We start from the raw sequence: 20032 nt of genomic DNA, 5'->3' as shown, positions 1-20032 counted from the left end.
TGACAGCAACCTTTTCTTTCCTATGTCAATAATGTTAATCAAACAACAACAACAACAACTAAAGAGACAATCTCTCACTGCTCTTAAATAACTTCTGTAGCTTTAATAGGTATCTGTGTATATTTACTTTATACAGTAATACAGTTTTCACAAGCACTGTTTGTATAATTTTATCTTTGTTCTCTTTTATTTATTTGTGCTATTGCTTAATATTTGTTTATTTGTTCGTATTTTATTATTGAATTTACTTGTCTTTAATATTTGAGCCTTAAGTTAGTTAGGTTGGTATTAGGTATTAGTTTTTGCTGCGATCGTAAATTGGAATCGAGAAGAATTGCCTAAAATGTTGGTATCGTAAGGTTATAGGTCAAAAACAATGAAAGCAATAACTTTATTTAGGCCTATTTATTTAGACGGGGCCAGTGAATGTCAGGGCAACTATCAGATGTAAAAAAAAATTAAAAAAAATAAATAATAATAATGGTTTTGAGCCCTGAGTTAAAGGGATAGTTCACTTTGAAATAAAATTTTGGTATGTTTTAGCTTACCTCAAGGGCATCCAAGATGTAGGTGTCTTTTTTTCCGCAGTAGTTTCAATTTTGATATTTTTAGGTCAAACCGTTCTTGTCTGTCAGTCATATAATGCAGGTCGATGGTCACTGTCTCAAAGAGCAAGCACAGAGTCCAAATTAAAACAATTCCCCATCGTCCAAATTACAGACTGACAGACAAGAACGGTTTGACCTGAAAATATCAAAATTGAAACTACTGCGGAAAAAAAGACACCTACATCTTGGATGCCCTTGAGGTAAGCTAAAACATGCCAAAAATTTATTTCAAAGTGAACTATCCCTTTAATAGTTTTGTTTTTTAGATAGTTAACAGTAATACTTGTAATGATATGACATTTTAGTCAAACAGTTGCCTACATGTGTACCAATTTGAACTGTACTGCAGAAAGACTGATATCATTATATCATTTATAAAAATGTTGTATTGACTTGGTACCAATTTAAGTACCGGTAGGCTACTTTTCACTTACTAAATATAGTAATGTATAGCTGCCGATTTAAAGAGGCAATCATCTCTTCGCATTCTCACTGAGGGCGAACCGTCTCTTGAATAGAATAGAATAGAATAGAATAGAATAGAATAGAATAGAATAGAATAGAATAGAATAGAATAGAATAGAATAGAATAGAATAGAATAGATATTTCCAAAGTTTCACTGATGCAGAGAGAAAATACAGGATTTTACATTGTGTTTTATTTCAAGGTTGTATCACTGATACATGGCCTATATTTGCCTGCATGCACTGAGTGCGGTGAAGTGAAGTGAAGGACCACCCGCTCTGGACTTTAGAGCAGTGACACGCGGGCTCTCCTGCTGCAGGTGTATATTAGACACCTGTGCGCCTCCTCTATAGGTAGATCCTGGACTTACATCCACACACACTCACAGGACACACAAGGTAGGAACATCGGTCTAAAATCATTTTGCTAGGTGCTTCGCAAAGCATGCTTGGTGTTTTCTTTTGTTCTGGGTGTATCAGAGCAAGCATGTGCTCACAGCAGAGGAGTTTTTAATCATGAGTGTCGGGGAGTGAATAAACTGTTGCTTAATGGTGTGAAATGACAGAATATTGACGTATGAATGGTCTGCTGACAGACTGATCATTTCTCAGTATATATAAGTAAACACAATGAATCTGTGCATTTGTGAAATATTAACACGTCCACCACAATCCCAGCAGCAGGTGAGCCACAATCGTGAAGACCAAATCACTGCTGTTTAACTGAGAAAGAAAGAAAGAAAGAAAGAGAAAGAAAGAAAGAAAGAAAGAAAGAAAGAAAGAAAGAAAGAAAGAAAGACTTGTTTACTTTTTTACATATATACTTTAAGTTGTTTATTGTTTGTAATTAATACTTTCTAAGTAGAAAATAACTTTTTTACTCTTAATTTTCTTTATTGTTTTCATCACTGCTTTTAAAAAAGAAAGACTTAATTTTGTACTTTTATATTTACATATTTACTTGAAGCTGTTTATTGTTTGTAATCACTGATTTCTAAATAGAATTTTTTTTCTTTAAACTGTTTATTATTATTTTTTCTTGTTTATTGTTTTCATCACTGCTTTATAAAAAAGAAAGACTTAGGCCTATTTTTTACTTTTATAATTACATATTTACTCTAAGCTGATTATTGTTTGTAATCACTGCTTTCTAAATAGAAAATAACTTTTAATTTTAGTTTTCTTTAAATGGTTTATTGTTTTTATCACTGCTTTATAAAGAAATACATATTTACCTTTATTTACATATTTACTTTAAGCTGTTTATTGTTTTTAATCACTGCCTTATAAATCAGAAAGAAAGCCTTTTTTACTTTTACAAAAATAACTTTTACTTAAAATGAAAGAAAGAAAGAAAGAAAGAAAGAAAGAAAGAAAGAAAGAACTTTTACTTAGAACAAAAGACAAATGCAGAAATGCAGAAAGAAATGCAGAAATGCAGAAATGCAGAAATGCAGAAAGAAAGAAAGAAAGAAAGAAAGAAAGAAAGAAAGAAAGAAAGAAAGAAAGAAAGAAAGAAAGAAAGAGATGTTTGACCTAACTGATAATGTGTGTTGTATGTGTGTTGTAACTGAAGGCTATGGCCCCGACAGCTGAGGCTCATCTCGCCACGCCGCCGGAACTCGGTACGTGTCCCGTATAAATCCACTTCCACTTCCACACCGGGGCGCACTTCCTTCCCCCCCTTTCCCCTTTCCCCTTTCCCTTTCCCTGCTTTCTTCCTCTCATGCGGTCGGCATGTCTTTACTCTCACAGACGCAGACCCCCCGGTCAAAGATGCAACCGAACCCGAACCTCGGTCTTACACGGCGGCAGAAGAGTCCGAGTCCGAGTCTGAGGAGGACCCGTGGGATCTCCCCGAGCTCCGGGACACCGGGGAGAAGTGGTCCGGTAAGAGCAGAGCAACGCACGAGCAGCCGGACTGAACTGAACCCAGCGCGCGCCTCACACTCTTTGTGTGTGTGTGTCTGTGTGTTCTTCTCCCGCAGATCTCGACACGAGGGGGAAAGTTCTGCGCGTTCTCAAGACCATCGTGAAGTTCGTTCTCCTGGTCGGTTTGCTCTACGTGTTCGTCTGCTCTCTGGACATCCTCAGCTCCGCTTTCCAGCTGGTAGGAGGTAACTATACACTTTCTTTAACCTCTTTGAACTTTACAACTTTTGTTTTTCTTAATAAGTTAGAGCGAGAGAGGAACTGTGCTGTACTAAACTGTCGTATAAAGTGAATAGGTCTTTCGGCAAAGTGAGAGACTTTTGAAACGTGCCATATACAATAAATACTGAGAAGGTGCTGAAACTGTGGCATTCTTCTGACCAAACCTGTGTGTGTGTATAAATAACAATGAAGAAATGTATCTGTTACTGGAATATATATTTTCCAGGAATAGATAAATGTTTATTTATTTTCTGCAACATAGGAATACATTTATCTCATTCTCCCTAATTTGTTATGCCATTTGATTCTGAAACGCATTACATGTAAACACTGTCTGCATTGTGCGCTGCGCTACGCCGGCATTTAAAGCCCCCCTGTTGTCAATTTCATCCATTAAAACTAATTTTTTATCCCCAAACTGCGACATTTAAACGTTTTTTCCGTAAAAAAAAAAAAAAAAAAAACTTCATGGCTTAAAATAGCCTGAATGTAACTCTACACCCCTGCCTTATTTAGGATACGCGGTTCTATGAATATGTAAATTAGCCCCGCCTCCACTCACTCACTCAGCTCAGAGATCCAATCGATGACAAATCACACATTGACCTGATTGGTTACAAGGTAGTCTGTGACGTCAGAAACACCAGCGATCTTTGGTTCACTGCAGTTTTAAGGAGAACATACTCAGCAATGGTGTTCTGTTGACTTATGAATTTGTACATAGTCTTAAAGCATATTAAAATAATAATATTATTTTATAATTATAAGCATATAATAATAATAATAATAATAACTCTTTAAATTACTTGATATTCTCTCACTATATCAATATCACCCTGCTGAAAAGTAATTTTATAAAATATTTAAAAGCTGCTTTTTAAAGAAGTTCTTCAATGAAAACAATAGTTATTGAGGGTAAAACACTATTTCAGTTTTCTAATATAAATAGTCTTGTATAAACAATTCTTATTATTTTTTTGTATTTTTTTTTTTAGCATTAGTTGTTTTAAATTCAGATTAGAGTATTTTAAAATGTGAATCATTTATTCATCTAAATATTTTTAGGACAGTTTGTGGCCATTTCCATAGAAGTTTACTGACTTTTTTCACTTTTAATACTTTTTTACTTCTTTGCTGTGTAACTCTTCTGTGTTGTCCTTTTTTTTCTGTAGAACTATTTTTGTCTTATGTATTAACTTAAGAACTCTTCTATGCTTTATAATGCTATATACTCTATTCAATCATTGAAACACAAGCAACTGTACTATAGGATATTAACAGTGTTGGTTATAATGCATTGACAAGTAATTACTTTCCCTTTACTCTTAATTTTTCTTTTTACTTATTTTATTCATCAGAATTACTTATGATGTAATTGCATTAAATACTGTTTTAGACTATAGAACAATTCTATAAAACAAGTGGGTTTAACATCAAAATGTAACATCTAATTTCAAAATGTATGTTTTTAATGTCCCTTAAATACTTTGGTCAGTTCAAGAATCATTTATGCAATTTTATATTGTTTATTTTGAAAGAATTAAGAGCAGTTTCACATCTATCCTTGTATTGTTCAGCTGCTCGAGGTTGATATGGGATTTAGAAAGTAATAAGTAATGCATTATTTTTTAGAGAGAGTAATTAGTACAGTAATCTACTGAATAACTACTCAGGAACAGTAACGCACTAGTAACATTCTAGTAACTACTATTAACTAACAAGAAACTCTGATTAATGAATTAGTAAGTACTAGTGCAAAGCTGAATGTGTTTGTTCAATATTAGCTAATGAGTAACTACTATTTTTCAAACCTCACTGAAGACTAAGAACTATACAGGTTCATAATTAATAATGCATAATGTATAATATATAATATAAGGTAATGGTAACACACTAGTAATGACTAAAGTGTTTCCAAATCCATCTGAAGGAATTACTATTCAAAATCTTACAAAAATCTAAAAAGCTTACAATGACTTCGGTCAATATTAGATAGTTATCATGTTTTTCACTTTAGAATACTGATCCAAATATGTAGTAACACTTGAGTCATTACTAGTCATTACCTTTTATTATAAATGATGCATTATTCATGTTAATTCTGAGCATACATAGTAGTTGTAGTACTAAAAAAATAGTAGTTACTGATTAGCTACCAGTGAACTACCACATTCAACTGAGCATGATTACTTACTAATTTGTTAATCAGAGTTTCTTGTTAGTTAATAGTAGGTACTTGAATGTTAATAGTGTGTTACTCATGTGTTCCTGTGTAGTTCAGAGTAGAACAGTATTCTAAAGTATTACCACTATACTTGTAAATACTTTTTGAGCACTTACCCAACACTGGATATTAATCATATTTTACTCAGTTGAAACTATATTTGTCAAACTAGGGGGGGAAAGTGTTAAAGTGTTTGATCTTTTGTAGGTTGAAGGTGAAAATGTACTTCAAACAAATGGGACTTTATCAAAGCGCACGTCAGTTTAACATGGTTAATGTGTAAAAGAGGCATGTTATCTGTGAACAGAAGTAGATGTGTTGTGGTTCTGTCACTGTGTGCAGGGAAGGCAGCGGGCGATATCTTCCAGGACAATGCGGTCCTGTCTAACCCGGTGGCTGGGCTGGTGATCGGAGTTCTGGTCACTGTTCTGGTTCAAAGCTCAAGCACATCGTCCTCCATTGTGGTCAGCATGGTGTCATCTGGATGTGAGTGTGTGTGTGTGTGTGTGTGTGTGTGTGTGTGTGTGTGTGTGTGTGTGTGTGTGTGTGTGTGTGTGTGTGTGTGTGTGTGTGTGTGTGTGTGTGTGTGTGTGTGTGTGTTTATGACTCTAATACAGATATGCTAATACAGATATCTGATACATGATAAGCACCTCCATGTAACAACAGTAGCACAAATTGTTTCAAAGTAAAAAGAAATCGATATCCAGGCTGTAAAGTGTGCAGCCGTTACCTTAACACACTTCCACCTGAAATGACTCTTGAAAATTACATTCATTTGTTCATTGTAACGCATTCGTATTGATTCTGTCGTATTAACTCAGTTGCTAGTTGAATTGTATTAGCGTATGTCGTACACTACCATTGGGATATTTTAGGAAATTAATACTTTTATTCAACAACAATGCATTACATGTATCAAAAGTGACAGTAAAAGACATTTATAATGTATCCATAATTATATTACAAAGATTTTTATTTCAAATTAATGCTATTCTTTTGAACTATTCTATGCTTTTCAACACTGACAATAATACATTTTTCTTGATTATGAAATCATCATATTGGAATGATTTCTGGAGGATCATGTGACACTGAAGACTGGAGTAATGATGCTGAAAATTCAGAATTGATCACAGGACTAAATAACATTTTAAAAAGAATACAATAGAAAAGTCATTTTTAATTGTAGTAATGTTAGTTTTTTTTTTCTGTATTATTGATAGATGCAGTCTTGGTGAGCATAAGAGACTTATTTCAAAAACATTTGTCAACTTCTGAATGGTAGTGTAAATATAATTTTTCTCTGTAAATGTCAGTGTTGGAGGTGAAGTCAGCTGTGCCAATCATCATGGGTGCCAATATCGGCACTTCTGTGACAAACACCATCGTGGCCGTGATGCAAGCAGGAGACCGCAATGAGTTTCGCAGGTATACCCAACTGTGGATATAGCTTTTTTTGTTCGTGTTAAACAGTGTTCCCATAGTCATGGACAACATCAAATTTCATCAAGTTATAAAACTCTGATGTCCAGGCCTGGAAAAGTCACGTAAATAAGCGAAATCTTATTTCTGTTGTGCTTTGCTCTAAAATATTTGATCACCTAAATATTGCTGTTTGTGAGTTTCATGAAGGGGTCATGACATGAGAAATCAAATTTGCCTTGTTTTTTTTTTTATATATAACAGGTCTTTGTACCAATAAAACATCCTGCATCTTGTTTCAGAGCTTAAAATTAAGCTCCAAAAACGGCTCGTTTTGATATTGCGGGATCTGTGACGTCACATTTGTATATGAAACTTCATCTCATCATCTCTGAACAATGCCTGAACTTTGTATTTTGAGCACTTCTTGCGTTGTTTTTGCCTCTTCACGATGACTCGCTTAATTTAGTTCTGAATTGCTTTGGACAAAAGTGTCTGCTAAATGACTAAATGTAAAAATGTAAATCTTCAGTTCATTGTATTAAACTTCATCTCCTAGGCCCCGCCCACTGGCGTTCAGTCTCTTAACGGCTGACATGTTCCTACATGAGCGTCACGTTGCATCAAAAGCAAATAGAACCCATTATAATGACTGACGCTGTCTACACTGGATACAGTATACAGACGCATGTTCAGTTTACTCCACGCTTGAGTCTGCCGACAACAGGACAAATGGAAGAGTGAAAGATTGTTCATTTTGAATCGTTCAGTTTAAACAGCTTCTGTACAGACTTCAGAAGGATTCCAGCGTCAGAAACAAGTGGATGGTTTAATTTAATGACGTCCTAGATCTCATTGGAGGATTATGTGTTTGTTTTGTTTTGTAATCGAGGCACAGTGTAATGGAGAGTTCGCAGAGAAACTTGTTGCCAGCTGTTTTGAATCTGACAGCAGCTGCATCACAAAACGCAAGTCAACGATTTCATAATGCTTTGTCTGTAAACGACGGTTTTTAAAACACTTACTCGTGTGCAATAGCGAGTGGGCATTGATACTGTTTCTTAGCCAATGACGTTAGCCAATCATAACCATGGCCGTTTGCTGACAAGCCTTAAAGGAGCAACGCCTTAAAAACTGATCATTTCAGACAAAGGCTTGAAATCGAATGAGGGTTTAAAGATAGTTTTTGCACACATGTATCTTGTGCAAAAAAAATTATTAACATGTATAAGTGAACCTCAAGGAACATATTAAAATAATAAAATGAATCAATGTCATGACCCCTTTAAACATGCCTCCAAATTAGTGAGATAACATCTGTTGATGGTCATTGGATTAATGTGTATGCTAATACACTATTTTTGCCTTAAGATAAAGTGGTGCAAAAGTAGCAGTGATATGGCTCTTTTTCAGCCACTTTGAAGTTACTTGCTGAAGGAAATGGAGTTGCACATCTGAGAAATGGGATTTGACATTCATTCTGTGTGGTTCAGGGCGTTTGCTGGTGCTACGGTCCATGACTTCTTTAACTGGCTGTCTGTCCTGGTGCTGTTGCCTCTGGAGTGGGCCTCAGGATTCCTCTACAAGCTCACCGAACTTGTGATTGACTCCTTTAACATTCAGAGCGGTGCAGACGCTCCGGAACTGTTAAAGGTCATCACTGAACCCCTCACCAAGAACATCATTGAGGTGAGGTCAACATCAGTGCTTATGAAGTAGACCTGTCGGTTTATCTAGTAGCTGTTACTTCATTTGTATCGGGCAGCTGATCATATAGGGCTCCTTTGCTGCCACTCCTTTGCATAAACTCTTTCGTCACATCTAGTTTTGTCATTGCTATTGTCCCATAAATGAATGCCCAACAAGTTGTTAGCAGCTGCAAAAATTTTGTCAGTTACTTGGTTCATATGGTGACATCAGGTCATATCAGAAAGATTGTATTTATGATTTATGGCACATGAAGGCCACCACAATGTAATTGTTACAAATGGGGAAACTAAAGATTGAGCCTAGAGTTTCAAAGTTGGGGATGTGTCAGTGAGAAAACAACACGAGCGCAATGGAAACAGCTTCTTTATTGACGGTAAATTTGTTAAAGTGTTTAAAATGACTGTTTTTTGTTTGTTTATATGCTAGGATGCATGTCCAAAATATGATATTATTGTATATTAGCGATAGAAGATATATTCAGATAGAAGACAATTCAGTTTACAGCTCCTTCATAAATTCAATAATAACTTGAAGCAAAAACACACCTGATGCACATTTATTATTTTTATTTAATTTTTTTAGAAGCAGTTAAAAAACCTTGCTGTGTTTAGTAGAAAGGGTACATCACCATCTTAAGGCCTCGACATACTACAAGCGGAATCGAAAAAAGAACTGGTGTGATGTCATTTCGAGAAAGAAAAAAATCATGCTAAAACTACATTTGTTTGGTGTTCATTTCAGCTTGCCAAAGCCAACTTTCTGGAAAAGTTCGCTTTGGCTTGTAAATGCTTTTGAACTACCATTGGTCCGTGGTGATGTTGTAAGAGGTGGGTGTGGCTCTGAGGCTCCGCCTTCTTTGATGTGAAATTAATCAAATTTCAGTCCGTCGAGGTCAAACGTCTACAAGTTATAACATTAACACTGGAGAGTCGCCTATATAGTAGAAACTGGCGTTGTTATTCTACTTGAAAGAGACACTTAAACTGTTTTTTATGTTTAATACTGTAAAGCTGCTTGATTTTAAGGAATCTATTGTATAAAGTGCTATTTGAATAAACGTGACTTGACAGGATAGTGCCGAATTGCAGAGCTTGTGCAAACGTATCCACGTCGCTATGATCAGATGCTTTCTTATCTGCTGTTTTCTCACTGCTGTCATTTTTGTTATTTAGAGGAAATCACGTAGCACATATTTACATATTCATCTAACCGTCGCTCTCAGCAGTGTGGACGGCATCAGATGTTCGCTAAAAATATATTGCTGCTCACGTATTTCGAAAACATCTTTTTACCCCTTAGTGAAGAACGAAAAAGATATCAGAACTGACTGTATATCAGGGCCTTTACTCCACCAAAGTGACTTGAACGCATAATTACGACTTCCCAACTTGTAAATATGAACTTCCTTGAATACATCGGGTGGTTCAAAATCTGACGCCTCATTTTTTTTACCCCAAAAGTGTATTTAGACAATTGAATATCTAATATCTTCCCCATCTCTATGAACTTGCTTTGCTCTCTACTGTATGCCACCTCAATTATCTTTATTGAGAACCTTTTTTCCCCTTGTTCTTCCAGCTGGACACCTCTGTGATCCGTGACATCGCCACTGGAGACCCTGCGGCCCGGAACAAAAGTTTGATCAAGATCTGGTGTAAAACGCAAAAAGTCACGGTGAGGGAACTGAAAATGGGTTGAGTCCAGCGCTCCCACTATTTATCGTCAGTCACCAGAAGGCTGTTAAAACATGAGGAAATAGGATTTATCATACTGATGGGAATTCAAAAGTGAAACATTGGGTCTATTTTTGTAAATACAAATACAGATATGCAAGACTTTTATCTAAATGTATGATACATTTTGTTAGGAGATAAGGTTAGGAGATTTGTTCAAATCCAAAGTCAAATACTTCCCTACTATAAAAGTAGGCAAAAAAAAAAAAAAAAAAAAATTAGCCAAAAGAAGTATGTCCAAATACAAAGTATTTGAAAAACAGTTGGCGAAAAGTCCCTGGATGACCAACTACTTCCAGTGAGATTCTGAAGTGTGTCTCTGATGGACACTTTACTATCCCATGAGGCCATGGGAGAGGATTTATGAATGGAAGTGAAGCGACGCACCAGACGCCATAGATCACGTGACAGTAACATCCTGAGGGATGTAGTACATCTGTAGATCATACTATCCATATTCATACTTTATAGAGCATACTTTGTTAACGGTTGCAAATTAAATTCGCAAACTACTCAGACAGTATGCAGTGTAATTGTGTTAGCATGTTGCTAAGCTAACAATGTGATACTCTAATAGAGTGGTGCAGGTATGACGTTAGAAATAAATGTTGTGATGTTATTTCCATCAAGAGGTTCATCAGTTTTTGGTCTTTGTGTGACGTCATCATTTCATAGAGTGGTGCAGGTATGACACACTTTGTAGGCCAAAACGTGGAAACGAGTTAGCATTTTAACACTTCCGGTTCCATCATCCTGAAATCAATTGTTTTTTTGAATGAGGTTTTGGTTGAATGGCTGAAATAAGGTCTGTGGGGAACACAAGCTCAAGACACTTTCATGTTTTATTCTACGACGTAAAATACATCGGTATTACCCGACTCATGATTTTAAGCTGTTACATAGTCTTGGAAAACAAGACTCGGTTGCTAACAAGTGGCTAATGGGACTACAGAGGGTGTCGAGGAGATTAAACGTCATCACACTGAACAGGTAAACCCAGTCCACTTTTACAGCCTCATTTTGCTTATAATTGTGCTCTTATAAACTATTCTAACTCAAATTGTCTGGGAAAATGTTTTTAGATAAGAACTGAAAGAGTTGTCGGAAGCTTAGTGATGGTGACGTTGAATTCATGGGACCGTGATGTGGCTTGTTTATAGCCTACATTTAGCTTTTTACTTCAGGTGACAGCTTCAAAATTCATAAAAGTTGTGTTCATCTGTGATAATTATCTTGATGCACAAAACGTGTGTCAAACGTTTGTTGACTACAGAGCTTGTTTTTTGCAATAATCCAAAAGCCTATGGAAAAATCCTATTGGGTTTTTGTCGAGGGAACCAGTGTGATGCGAACTGCCGATTGACCTACAAAGTGGCATCATACTTGCACCACTCTATATCCATAAATATACACACCACACACATATTGTGTAAAATAGACCATTTTTAGTTTTTTTAACTATTTTCACTGACACGTTTTAGTATTAAGTATAGGCCAATCAACTACTTGGCATATATTAGTATATACATTGCCATATATTTCCACACTGTAATACGTTCTGTATGCATATGTTAGATAGCCAGCCAGGACAAAAGCTTTAAATTCTCTCTCTTGTATGTGAGGTTTCAGTCTGAGGATGTACTCTTCGTTCATTTCAGAACCTTGTGAATATATCAGTCCCTGGACTTGCAAACTGCACCCCTGATGCTCTCTGCTGGACTGAGAACAACCAGGTCTGGACTCAAGAGAACCAAACAGAAACGCTCAACTTAAAAAAATGTGAGTGTCTCTGCTCTGTTTGATGTGGATCTTGTAGCAACCATCACAGGACCTTCCTGGATCAACAGCTAAAGCCTAAAATCAGTCCATTTCCCGTTCTCTTCCTTGCATAGTTCACTTATTTTAGCTTGAAGCCATTGACTCTCACAGTCATGAATACAATGGCTTCTCTTAAATGCCGAGGGAGATCTTAGCTTCACCTTTCCCCTTATCCCATCCATCTACTCTACCTTTTCAATGGGGCTATTCTTCATGACAGCCGAGGCCAGCGTACCTGAACAAAGGACTTTTCCTCTGGGTATAAATTTGGGTGATTTAAATCAATGCTAGCAGTTAGATACCATGTTGAAATTCCAGCCTTGACTTGGTTGAGTGGACTCGAGTATTTAATCATTGAGTCCTTCAACTGTGAAAGAGTATGCTTGGCTCTTTAAGGAGCACCTCAGTCTAGCACTTCCCGGACTGAGAATTTTAAAAACATTTTCTGTAATCTATATCAGGGGATTTCAATGACCCCCAAATTTGTTAATGTCCTTGCAAGGAACCACCTTCTTAAAACACCAAGGCAGCTATAAATGGTATATTTATTTGGTTGTTTTTAATACATTTTACACTATTTTTCTCTGAACCTTTGTAACAGTCACCCTTGCAGCCCCTTGGCTGATTTTAAAAACCAACTACTAGTAACATAATCTCATTATCATAATTTGTACTTAATATCTTAAAATAGCCCTCCGTATCTTTTAAGATTGTGCAGTATCATTAGGGGCCAAGCACCAATATTTATGGCAGCCCATAGAACCTCTTGCGGGAAAATTATAAATTTAGCACACCGATAGAGGACAATCTGAACATTAACCACAGCAAATTTGGAGTGTCTAACTAAATACCTCTAACTGTTCAAACTTGCAGTAACTTTTATGCTTATAACTTTTGAACTGTAAGGGCAAGAAACTTCCCCTCTGGTTCCTTGGCACAAGACGATTCAATTGCATTCACCATGACCATTTTTCAACCATTAAGAATTTTTCTGAACTTGTCCATGACAGTTCTTCCGATTTGCAAAAAAAAGTTATGAAAAAAGCGTTTTGATAAACCTAACCACTCTCAAGAAACGTGCAATTGGATGCTATATCCAATAGCTTTCTACAACATCTAGACTATATCTTCGCAATAATTCAGCGTACGTCATCACAAGCATGACCTGAGGCTACGTTCAGGGTTTACGCAATGCGCCACCTACTGGTCAAGAAATATGAAAATGGCTATGTTTGCTTCTAACGTCTGAACTGTTTGCTCAAATCATAAAACTGGTCTCTTTTAATTCAGTGCAGCATGCCGAATCGAATTATACCCAATTATCCCATATCTGCCAGTTTGAAATTTATCTAATTTCTGAAATTGATATTTTACACTAGAACTACCGGAATTCTATAACTACTATAATGGCAGTCATAACAGTCATTCTGACCGCTCATACATTATTTACATTTAATTTCAATAAACTACATCAAATCTAAGAATAAATGGATCTGCAATGTTAGGATAGGTAATAATAAACTTCAGAACACTACATTTTAATTCTAATGTAGGCCTATGTGAAAATGTATTAGTTAATTGACAACCACAGAACAGCTATTGTAATTACAGATACAAAGTCGAAAGTGATCAATTTTCAATTATTTTCTTTGTAAAATGAAAACAAATGTATTCATCCTTGGATATTAGAATACAATAACTGACAAACACATCGTCAATATGCATTTCAATGCATAGGTAAAACCTTTATGGGCACATATGAAACGCATATGCCCCAAACTGGCTAAAACAGTCATTCTGACCGTCACAGGAAAATAATATGAAAATATAATAAACTGCGGGAAAACGAACTGATTTAGTAACCAATATTTGTTTTAGTGAGCAAAAATATCATGCTGTAAAATTACAATGAAAATTGTATGCATACGGTCATACGGTCGTATGCATTTATGCATAAGGTCAGTATGACTGTTATGGCCATTCAACTCTTTTGTGTCTTGTAATTTTAATATAATAACAATGATAGAATAAAATATGGATACATTTAGGAAAAGTCAGGGTCCTAGAGTTACATGGGTTTTATTTCAACAAAGTTATTATATTGCAAAATTTTAAAACAGTCAAAATGACTGCCTTGGTAGTTCTAGTGTTAAACTGATCTTGATAGATTCTTTGTCACTGTCATACTGACACCACAATGACAATGACACCAATTATGCCAAATTCACTCGAACTTGCTGTCTGAAATTTAGATAAAAAAAAAAAATAAAAAAAAACTTTCTTTTACTATTAGACCATTAGTCTGATTTTCACCAAAATCGACACAGATCATCTTCTGACCATTCTGACAAAAAGTTTTCGATTGACCAAACCGTTCTTGAATAACACTTCAACAAATGTGATGGCCTGGTGCCAAACTGATTCTGAGGCTGTAACTCTGCAACGCTTTGGCATATTGACACCGAACTTTGTATGTGTCATTGTGTCCTCACACTGACCACACAACATCAATTTGGTGACCGTGCCACCTATTGGTCAAAAGTGATAAGTAATTGAATCATATTACAAGTGATTATATATTTTTTTTAAATTCAGCCATTTTGACTAAAATAATCTAAAAAGATAATTTAGTCAATCATTGTTGCATGACCAACCAACTAACCCAACCTAGGGTGGTTTGCTGGTTTTCTAGCTGTTAAATGCCCCCAAATCCTCTAAAACTGATGCAAACCAACGTGACATCCCAACCCGTTTCATGAATGTTGCTTTATATTTCCGTAATCTCTGACAGAGTCGTCCTCATCTCTCTCTCTTCAGGTACTCACATGTTTGTGTACGCTGATCTACCTGACCTGGCCGTGGGGTTGATTTTGTTGGCTCTGTCATTGCTGGCTCTCTGTACCTGCCTCATTCTGATCGTCAAGCTGCTGAACTCCATGTTGAAGGGTCAGGTGGCGGTCGTCATCAAAAAGGTGCTCAACACAGGTGAGTCAACATGAGAGATTAATCTTCTGCTGATAAGCTCTGCTGTTAATTGCTAATATTAACCTGTGATACGCGCTCTTGTGACTTTTACAGAGTTGAAGACAAAGACTCATGTGGCAAATATTTGACCCCGTAATAAAAACATGCATTTGGTCATTCTTTCCAGAATTCCGTCTCAGCACATTCCTGTAGGTGTAGTGCGTACTGTAAGTGTGTGAGCATGTATCCTGTCATATGATAGTCAGCACAGGTGATTCAGTCCTGCTGCCTGATGAGCTGAACAGGAACATTATATAAGCCTGAGTGTGTCTGAGTGCCACAGGTGTGTGTATGTGCAGGTGCTGTTGCTATCAGAGGACACTCGGGTACATCCGTCTACTGTACTTACAGTTTAACCAATGCAACCGTCACAGCCCAACAACTAACAATTGATGAACCCGACTAATTAATCTAGCCTTTTTTTTAGCTTTATTATTTTAGCGGATCATTGACTGAGTTTGGAAAAGCATATTTCTGCTGCATGGGATAAAGAGTAGGAATAGTATGCTAGTCTGAATTCTGCCATTGTCATTATATGATCCTCGCTCATCAATCCTACCCATTTGGCCCCTAAGAGGTAGCCATTTATAATGCCAATGAACAAAATCCCTTTTATGATGGTTTGCTGTGTAAAGGCCCTTTTACACCAAAGACTTTAGCTATGAATGTTCTAATTCTATGAATTTTTTGTTATTTTTCTAATTCTAAGAGAATAGTGAAGTCCACACCACCACCATAAGTCATTACACAGAGGAACGACATCACTGGAATCACTTTTCTTTTTAGCTCATGATTGATAAAACCATTGACAGCCAATCAGAATCCACTCCTTCAGAATCCAGACTTTAAAAAGCTCGAGCATTTAAAGCAGCCGATGACAACTGCATTTAAATCTGCGTTAAATTAAATAAAAGGAATAAAATTGGCTAAGAAAACATGTACACCAATTTAAAACTCATAAAATCATTGTAATAAAAAGTGCGGTAAAACATGTCTCTTATGTGAGACAGTGTCACAAAATTACAAAAGAAGAAATCTCTTATAATTAATCCGACATTCATTTTATACAATATTTGTATGGTTAAGTGCCAAGTAGTTCTGTCAGTCCATGGAAACACTTTGTGGTCCAAAGGTGGTAGGATTTGTAACAAATTCACTAACTTCAACCTTTTAGTTTCAAGTTTAGTAGTTGATACTTTTTTTTATTTTTTTCATACTAAACATTGTTCATGACCTTTCTAATACGGCTTTAACTGTTGCCAGATTTCCCCTTCCCCTTCGCCTGGCTCACGGGATATCTTGCCATCCTTGTTGGAGCGGGAATGACCTTCATTGTTCAGAGCAGCTCGGTCTTCACCTCAGCCATCACTCCACTAGTCGGTCAGTAGAGAAACCCTTTAACTGCCATACAAGTACATCTGCAGGTCTTCATGCTGGTCATATTGATCGGGCTGGAGGTCAAAATGGTGCAGGTTGAGTCACAATTGCATTTGACCCGACTAGCCTAATTAGAGATTTTACCTAGCATTTCAGATCAAGTGCAGCCTTGGTAATCATTAAGTTGATTACATTTTAGATGACTTGGTCTGTGACGTATTTGATTGTTGATGATTTCTATTTATAAAAAACAGTAGAAGATCATAATAAATGATTTGTGAATAACCTAATGAACCAATCATTCTTCCCACCACTGCTGTAGATTGTGACACTTAACATGCTAAGTAGGTAAATGTTATTTACTTAAGCCTTGGCGCCTTTTTCTTCCTATCCAGGTATTGGTGTCATTAGCATCGAGAGGGCTTATCCACTCACGCTGGGCTCCAACATTGGCACAACAACCACTGCTATTCTAGCTGCTTTAGCCAGTCCTGGAGAGACACTGGCTAACTCACTACAGGTTTGTTACTGCCCTGCTGGGAGAATAAGAGGGGTGTAACGGTACACAAAAATGACAGTTCAGTACGCACCTTGGTATTTAATTCACGGTTTGATATCTTTTCGGTTGAGCAGTGGGAAAAAAACAAAGCTTAATAAACAGTTTACTGAGCAAACTGTGTTTATCTTTAAAATAAAATACTGTCAATAATGCTTCAATCGACAACAACAAACCGTTTATGGTGCTTTGTAATTTGAGTCCGAAGTTTTCGTATGCGTTTTTTCGTATTCGTTATTCAGTGACACTGAATTGTCAAAACACCTCTCAAAATGCTTGCTACGTATGCGAAAAACGCAGAAAATCAAATCCGATCTGAATTTTATGATGGACGAAAGTTTCGGAGGCAGTGTGTAAACGTGATTGACACAACGTGAGGTCGTAATTATTTTTTTAATCTGCGAAAATTGCGGAGGAGAATTTCTGACTCCGTGTGGAAGGACCTTTAGTTTACAATTATTGCATTCCTATTCTAATCCGCTCCATCTATTTTTACATGCATGTCCGGGCCAGTTTTTCACCGAATTTCGTGACCTTACGAGGTGCTGTTGTCACCATAAGCCTAATCCCAACACTAACCCGAATCCTACCGTCACTACAGCACATACTATACTGTACGTATACGGTCACACAATTTGATGGATCACTAAATTCTGCGAAACGTAGACTCGCTTGCTGTCAGGCTAATCCTTTATCCGAAATGGAAATACTTGTTTTACATTTACAGGCAAGTATATAATGTTCGTTACAAATACATGCACCGTTTCACCCCTATTAAAAAGTTCTAGTTTAAGTTGCTGTTTTGATTTGTATTACTCTGAACACCGATTAAATGACTATATCATTTGTATTTTCTTCCAGATTTCTCTCTGTCACTTCTTTTTCAACATCTGTGGTATCCTACTGTGGTATCCCATCCCCTTCACGCGCATCCCTATCCGAATGGCCAAAGCTCTGGGCGACCGCACGGCCAAGTACCGCTGGTTCGCGGCGTTGTATCTCGTCCTGTGCTTCCTCCTTTTCCCGCTGTCAGTCCTAGGCCTCTCCATTGCGGGGTGGCAGGTCTTGGTGGGGGTCGGAGTGCCTGTTGTGGTCTTTGCGATCGCTGTGGTCATAGTGAACATCATGCAGAATCGCTGCCCGCGTTTCCTGCCCTCATTCCTCCGCAGCTGGGACTTCTTGCCCAAACCGTTGCACTCCCTCAAACCCTGGGACAGAGTGGTTACCGCCGGCATGACTTTCTGCAGGACTCGCTGCTGCTGCTGCTGCAAGTGTTGCAAAGAAAAAGAGAAGGATGAAGAGACAGATGACATTAAAACCAAGGATAGAAGTTTGGAGATGTATGACAATCCAACGCTCACTATAGAGCATGAGGCTAAAATAATTGCAACGCATTTATAACACTTAACGGACCCTTTTTTAATGTAACCTATTGTGATAATAACAGGGTGAAGCAACATGAGAAATGCAAGATTTCAGAACTACAGTAGTCAACATTTGAAGCGGATCAAAACATTTCATCACTGTAGTAATACAGCACTGGATACAATATAAGTAAAAGCTGCTATTTTTTTGTTATAATGATCATGTTAAAATGTAGATGACTCTACTTAATTCTACTTGAAGCTTTTCATGTCTACGGATTCTATTTATTCTGAAATGTGTTGTTTTTATGGCAGTGTTCAGAATACCAAATTAGATTCATGTGAGACTTTGTTGTTGATGACAGCAAAATATTTAATCACTATACTAATTTAACACTATATGCTTTTGGAAAATGTTTAAAGAACATGTGACACTAATGTCCCGCCACAATTTCCTGTTTTAACAGGAAGTACTATATCAGCACAGGAAAGAATATTGCACTTGCAAAGCAATTAGCGTGGTCTTTCAGAACAATGCATCAGGTACACCGAATATAAAATGACACCATGGTGCAGAAGTTGCTACCTAACTGTTGATGCTTCTGTTGTGGTAATTCTTTGTAACTGACGTACCAGAGCTTTCATGAAATTCCGAGTTTGTATAAATCTTCAGTATAAAAAAAAAAAAAACTAATATGGAGGTTAGCATGCCCACGAGAAAAATGCAGACTCTTGACCGTAATTTTGCACATTATGTAGAACTATGTAAAGATGCGTTTGTTTGTTTTTAGATCTTTGTAAACATAAAATTTGAGGGTTTTTTTTAATGTCTGATTTGTACTGTTGCATTTTGTCATTTCATTAAAAAAAAATTGACTTAAAATATTTCTTTACTCCTATGTAAGATATTGTCTTTAAATTTGTATTAAAAACAACATGAGAACACTGGATCTGATTTTTATAACCTGATGTTTTCTTTAAGACCTACTTAGACTAAACTTGTTAATTTTTAACTCCTTATCTCTTTATAGCTTTATATTGTGAGTCAAAGATGCTCCAGTTTCAATTTGTTTTGTTTGAATTCTTAATCGCAATACTTATCAGAATGTGTGGGCATCTGGGCGAGTTCTGTTATCATGTGTAGGGTAAGTAATGAGACAACAGCCAGAAACTCTTTGTACTGTGCACGAAGTTCTACGACTACTTCATGGATGAAACTGAGAAAATACAGATGAAAGTACAATTCTGCTTGGGGATAAGGCCAAAACAAAGAATGTTTTACTGAGCCTTTGAAGGAGAAATCCAGGGCCATGGTTTTGCAATGTTTTTTTTTTTTGCAGTTTATAAACCGCAAAATCTCACAGATTCTTAAATTGTTCCCTCATTTTAACAGATTGTGCCCTTGGATTATTAAACTGCACCCAAAGGTTCCCACTCTGTGCTCTCAGATTTGTAAACCATACCTATAGTTTGTACCTACAAATTCATAAACCACAACTTCACCATTCAGCTAGACTCGTCATCCATAACTCCATCTAGGTCAGCCAGAAACCTTGGTGTGGTAATTGATGATC

General features: G+C 36.7%; 1 protein-coding gene across 1 annotated transcript; it reads left to right on the top strand.

Annotated features, from left to right (window-relative positions):
* Positions 1 to 1403: 1403 nt before the first annotated feature.
* slc34a2b (solute carrier family 34 member 2b) lies at positions 1404 to 19401 on the top strand. Its single transcript, XM_082145123.1, has 13 exons — positions 1404 to 1472; positions 2650 to 2698; positions 2829 to 2963; positions 3062 to 3190; positions 5794 to 5937; positions 6771 to 6882; positions 8370 to 8565; positions 10165 to 10260; positions 11978 to 12098; positions 14955 to 15122; positions 16425 to 16541; positions 16934 to 17058; positions 17956 to 19401. The coding sequence occupies exons 2-13, from the start codon at positions 2653 to 2655 to the stop codon at positions 18493 to 18495; spliced, it is 1929 nt and encodes a 642-aa protein (XP_082001249.1). The 5' UTR covers positions 1404 to 1472; positions 2650 to 2652; the 3' UTR covers positions 18496 to 19401.
* The last annotated feature ends 631 nt before the right edge of the window (positions 19402 to 20032 follow it).

Source organism: Leuciscus leuciscus (assembly GCF_965113295.1).
Source record: "Leuciscus leuciscus genome assembly, chromosome: 18".
NCBI lineage: Eukaryota > Metazoa > Chordata > Actinopteri > Cypriniformes > Leuciscidae > Leuciscus > Leuciscus leuciscus.
Note: the sequence above shows the minus strand (reverse complement) of the source record. Positions and strands in the feature narration are given on the sequence as shown.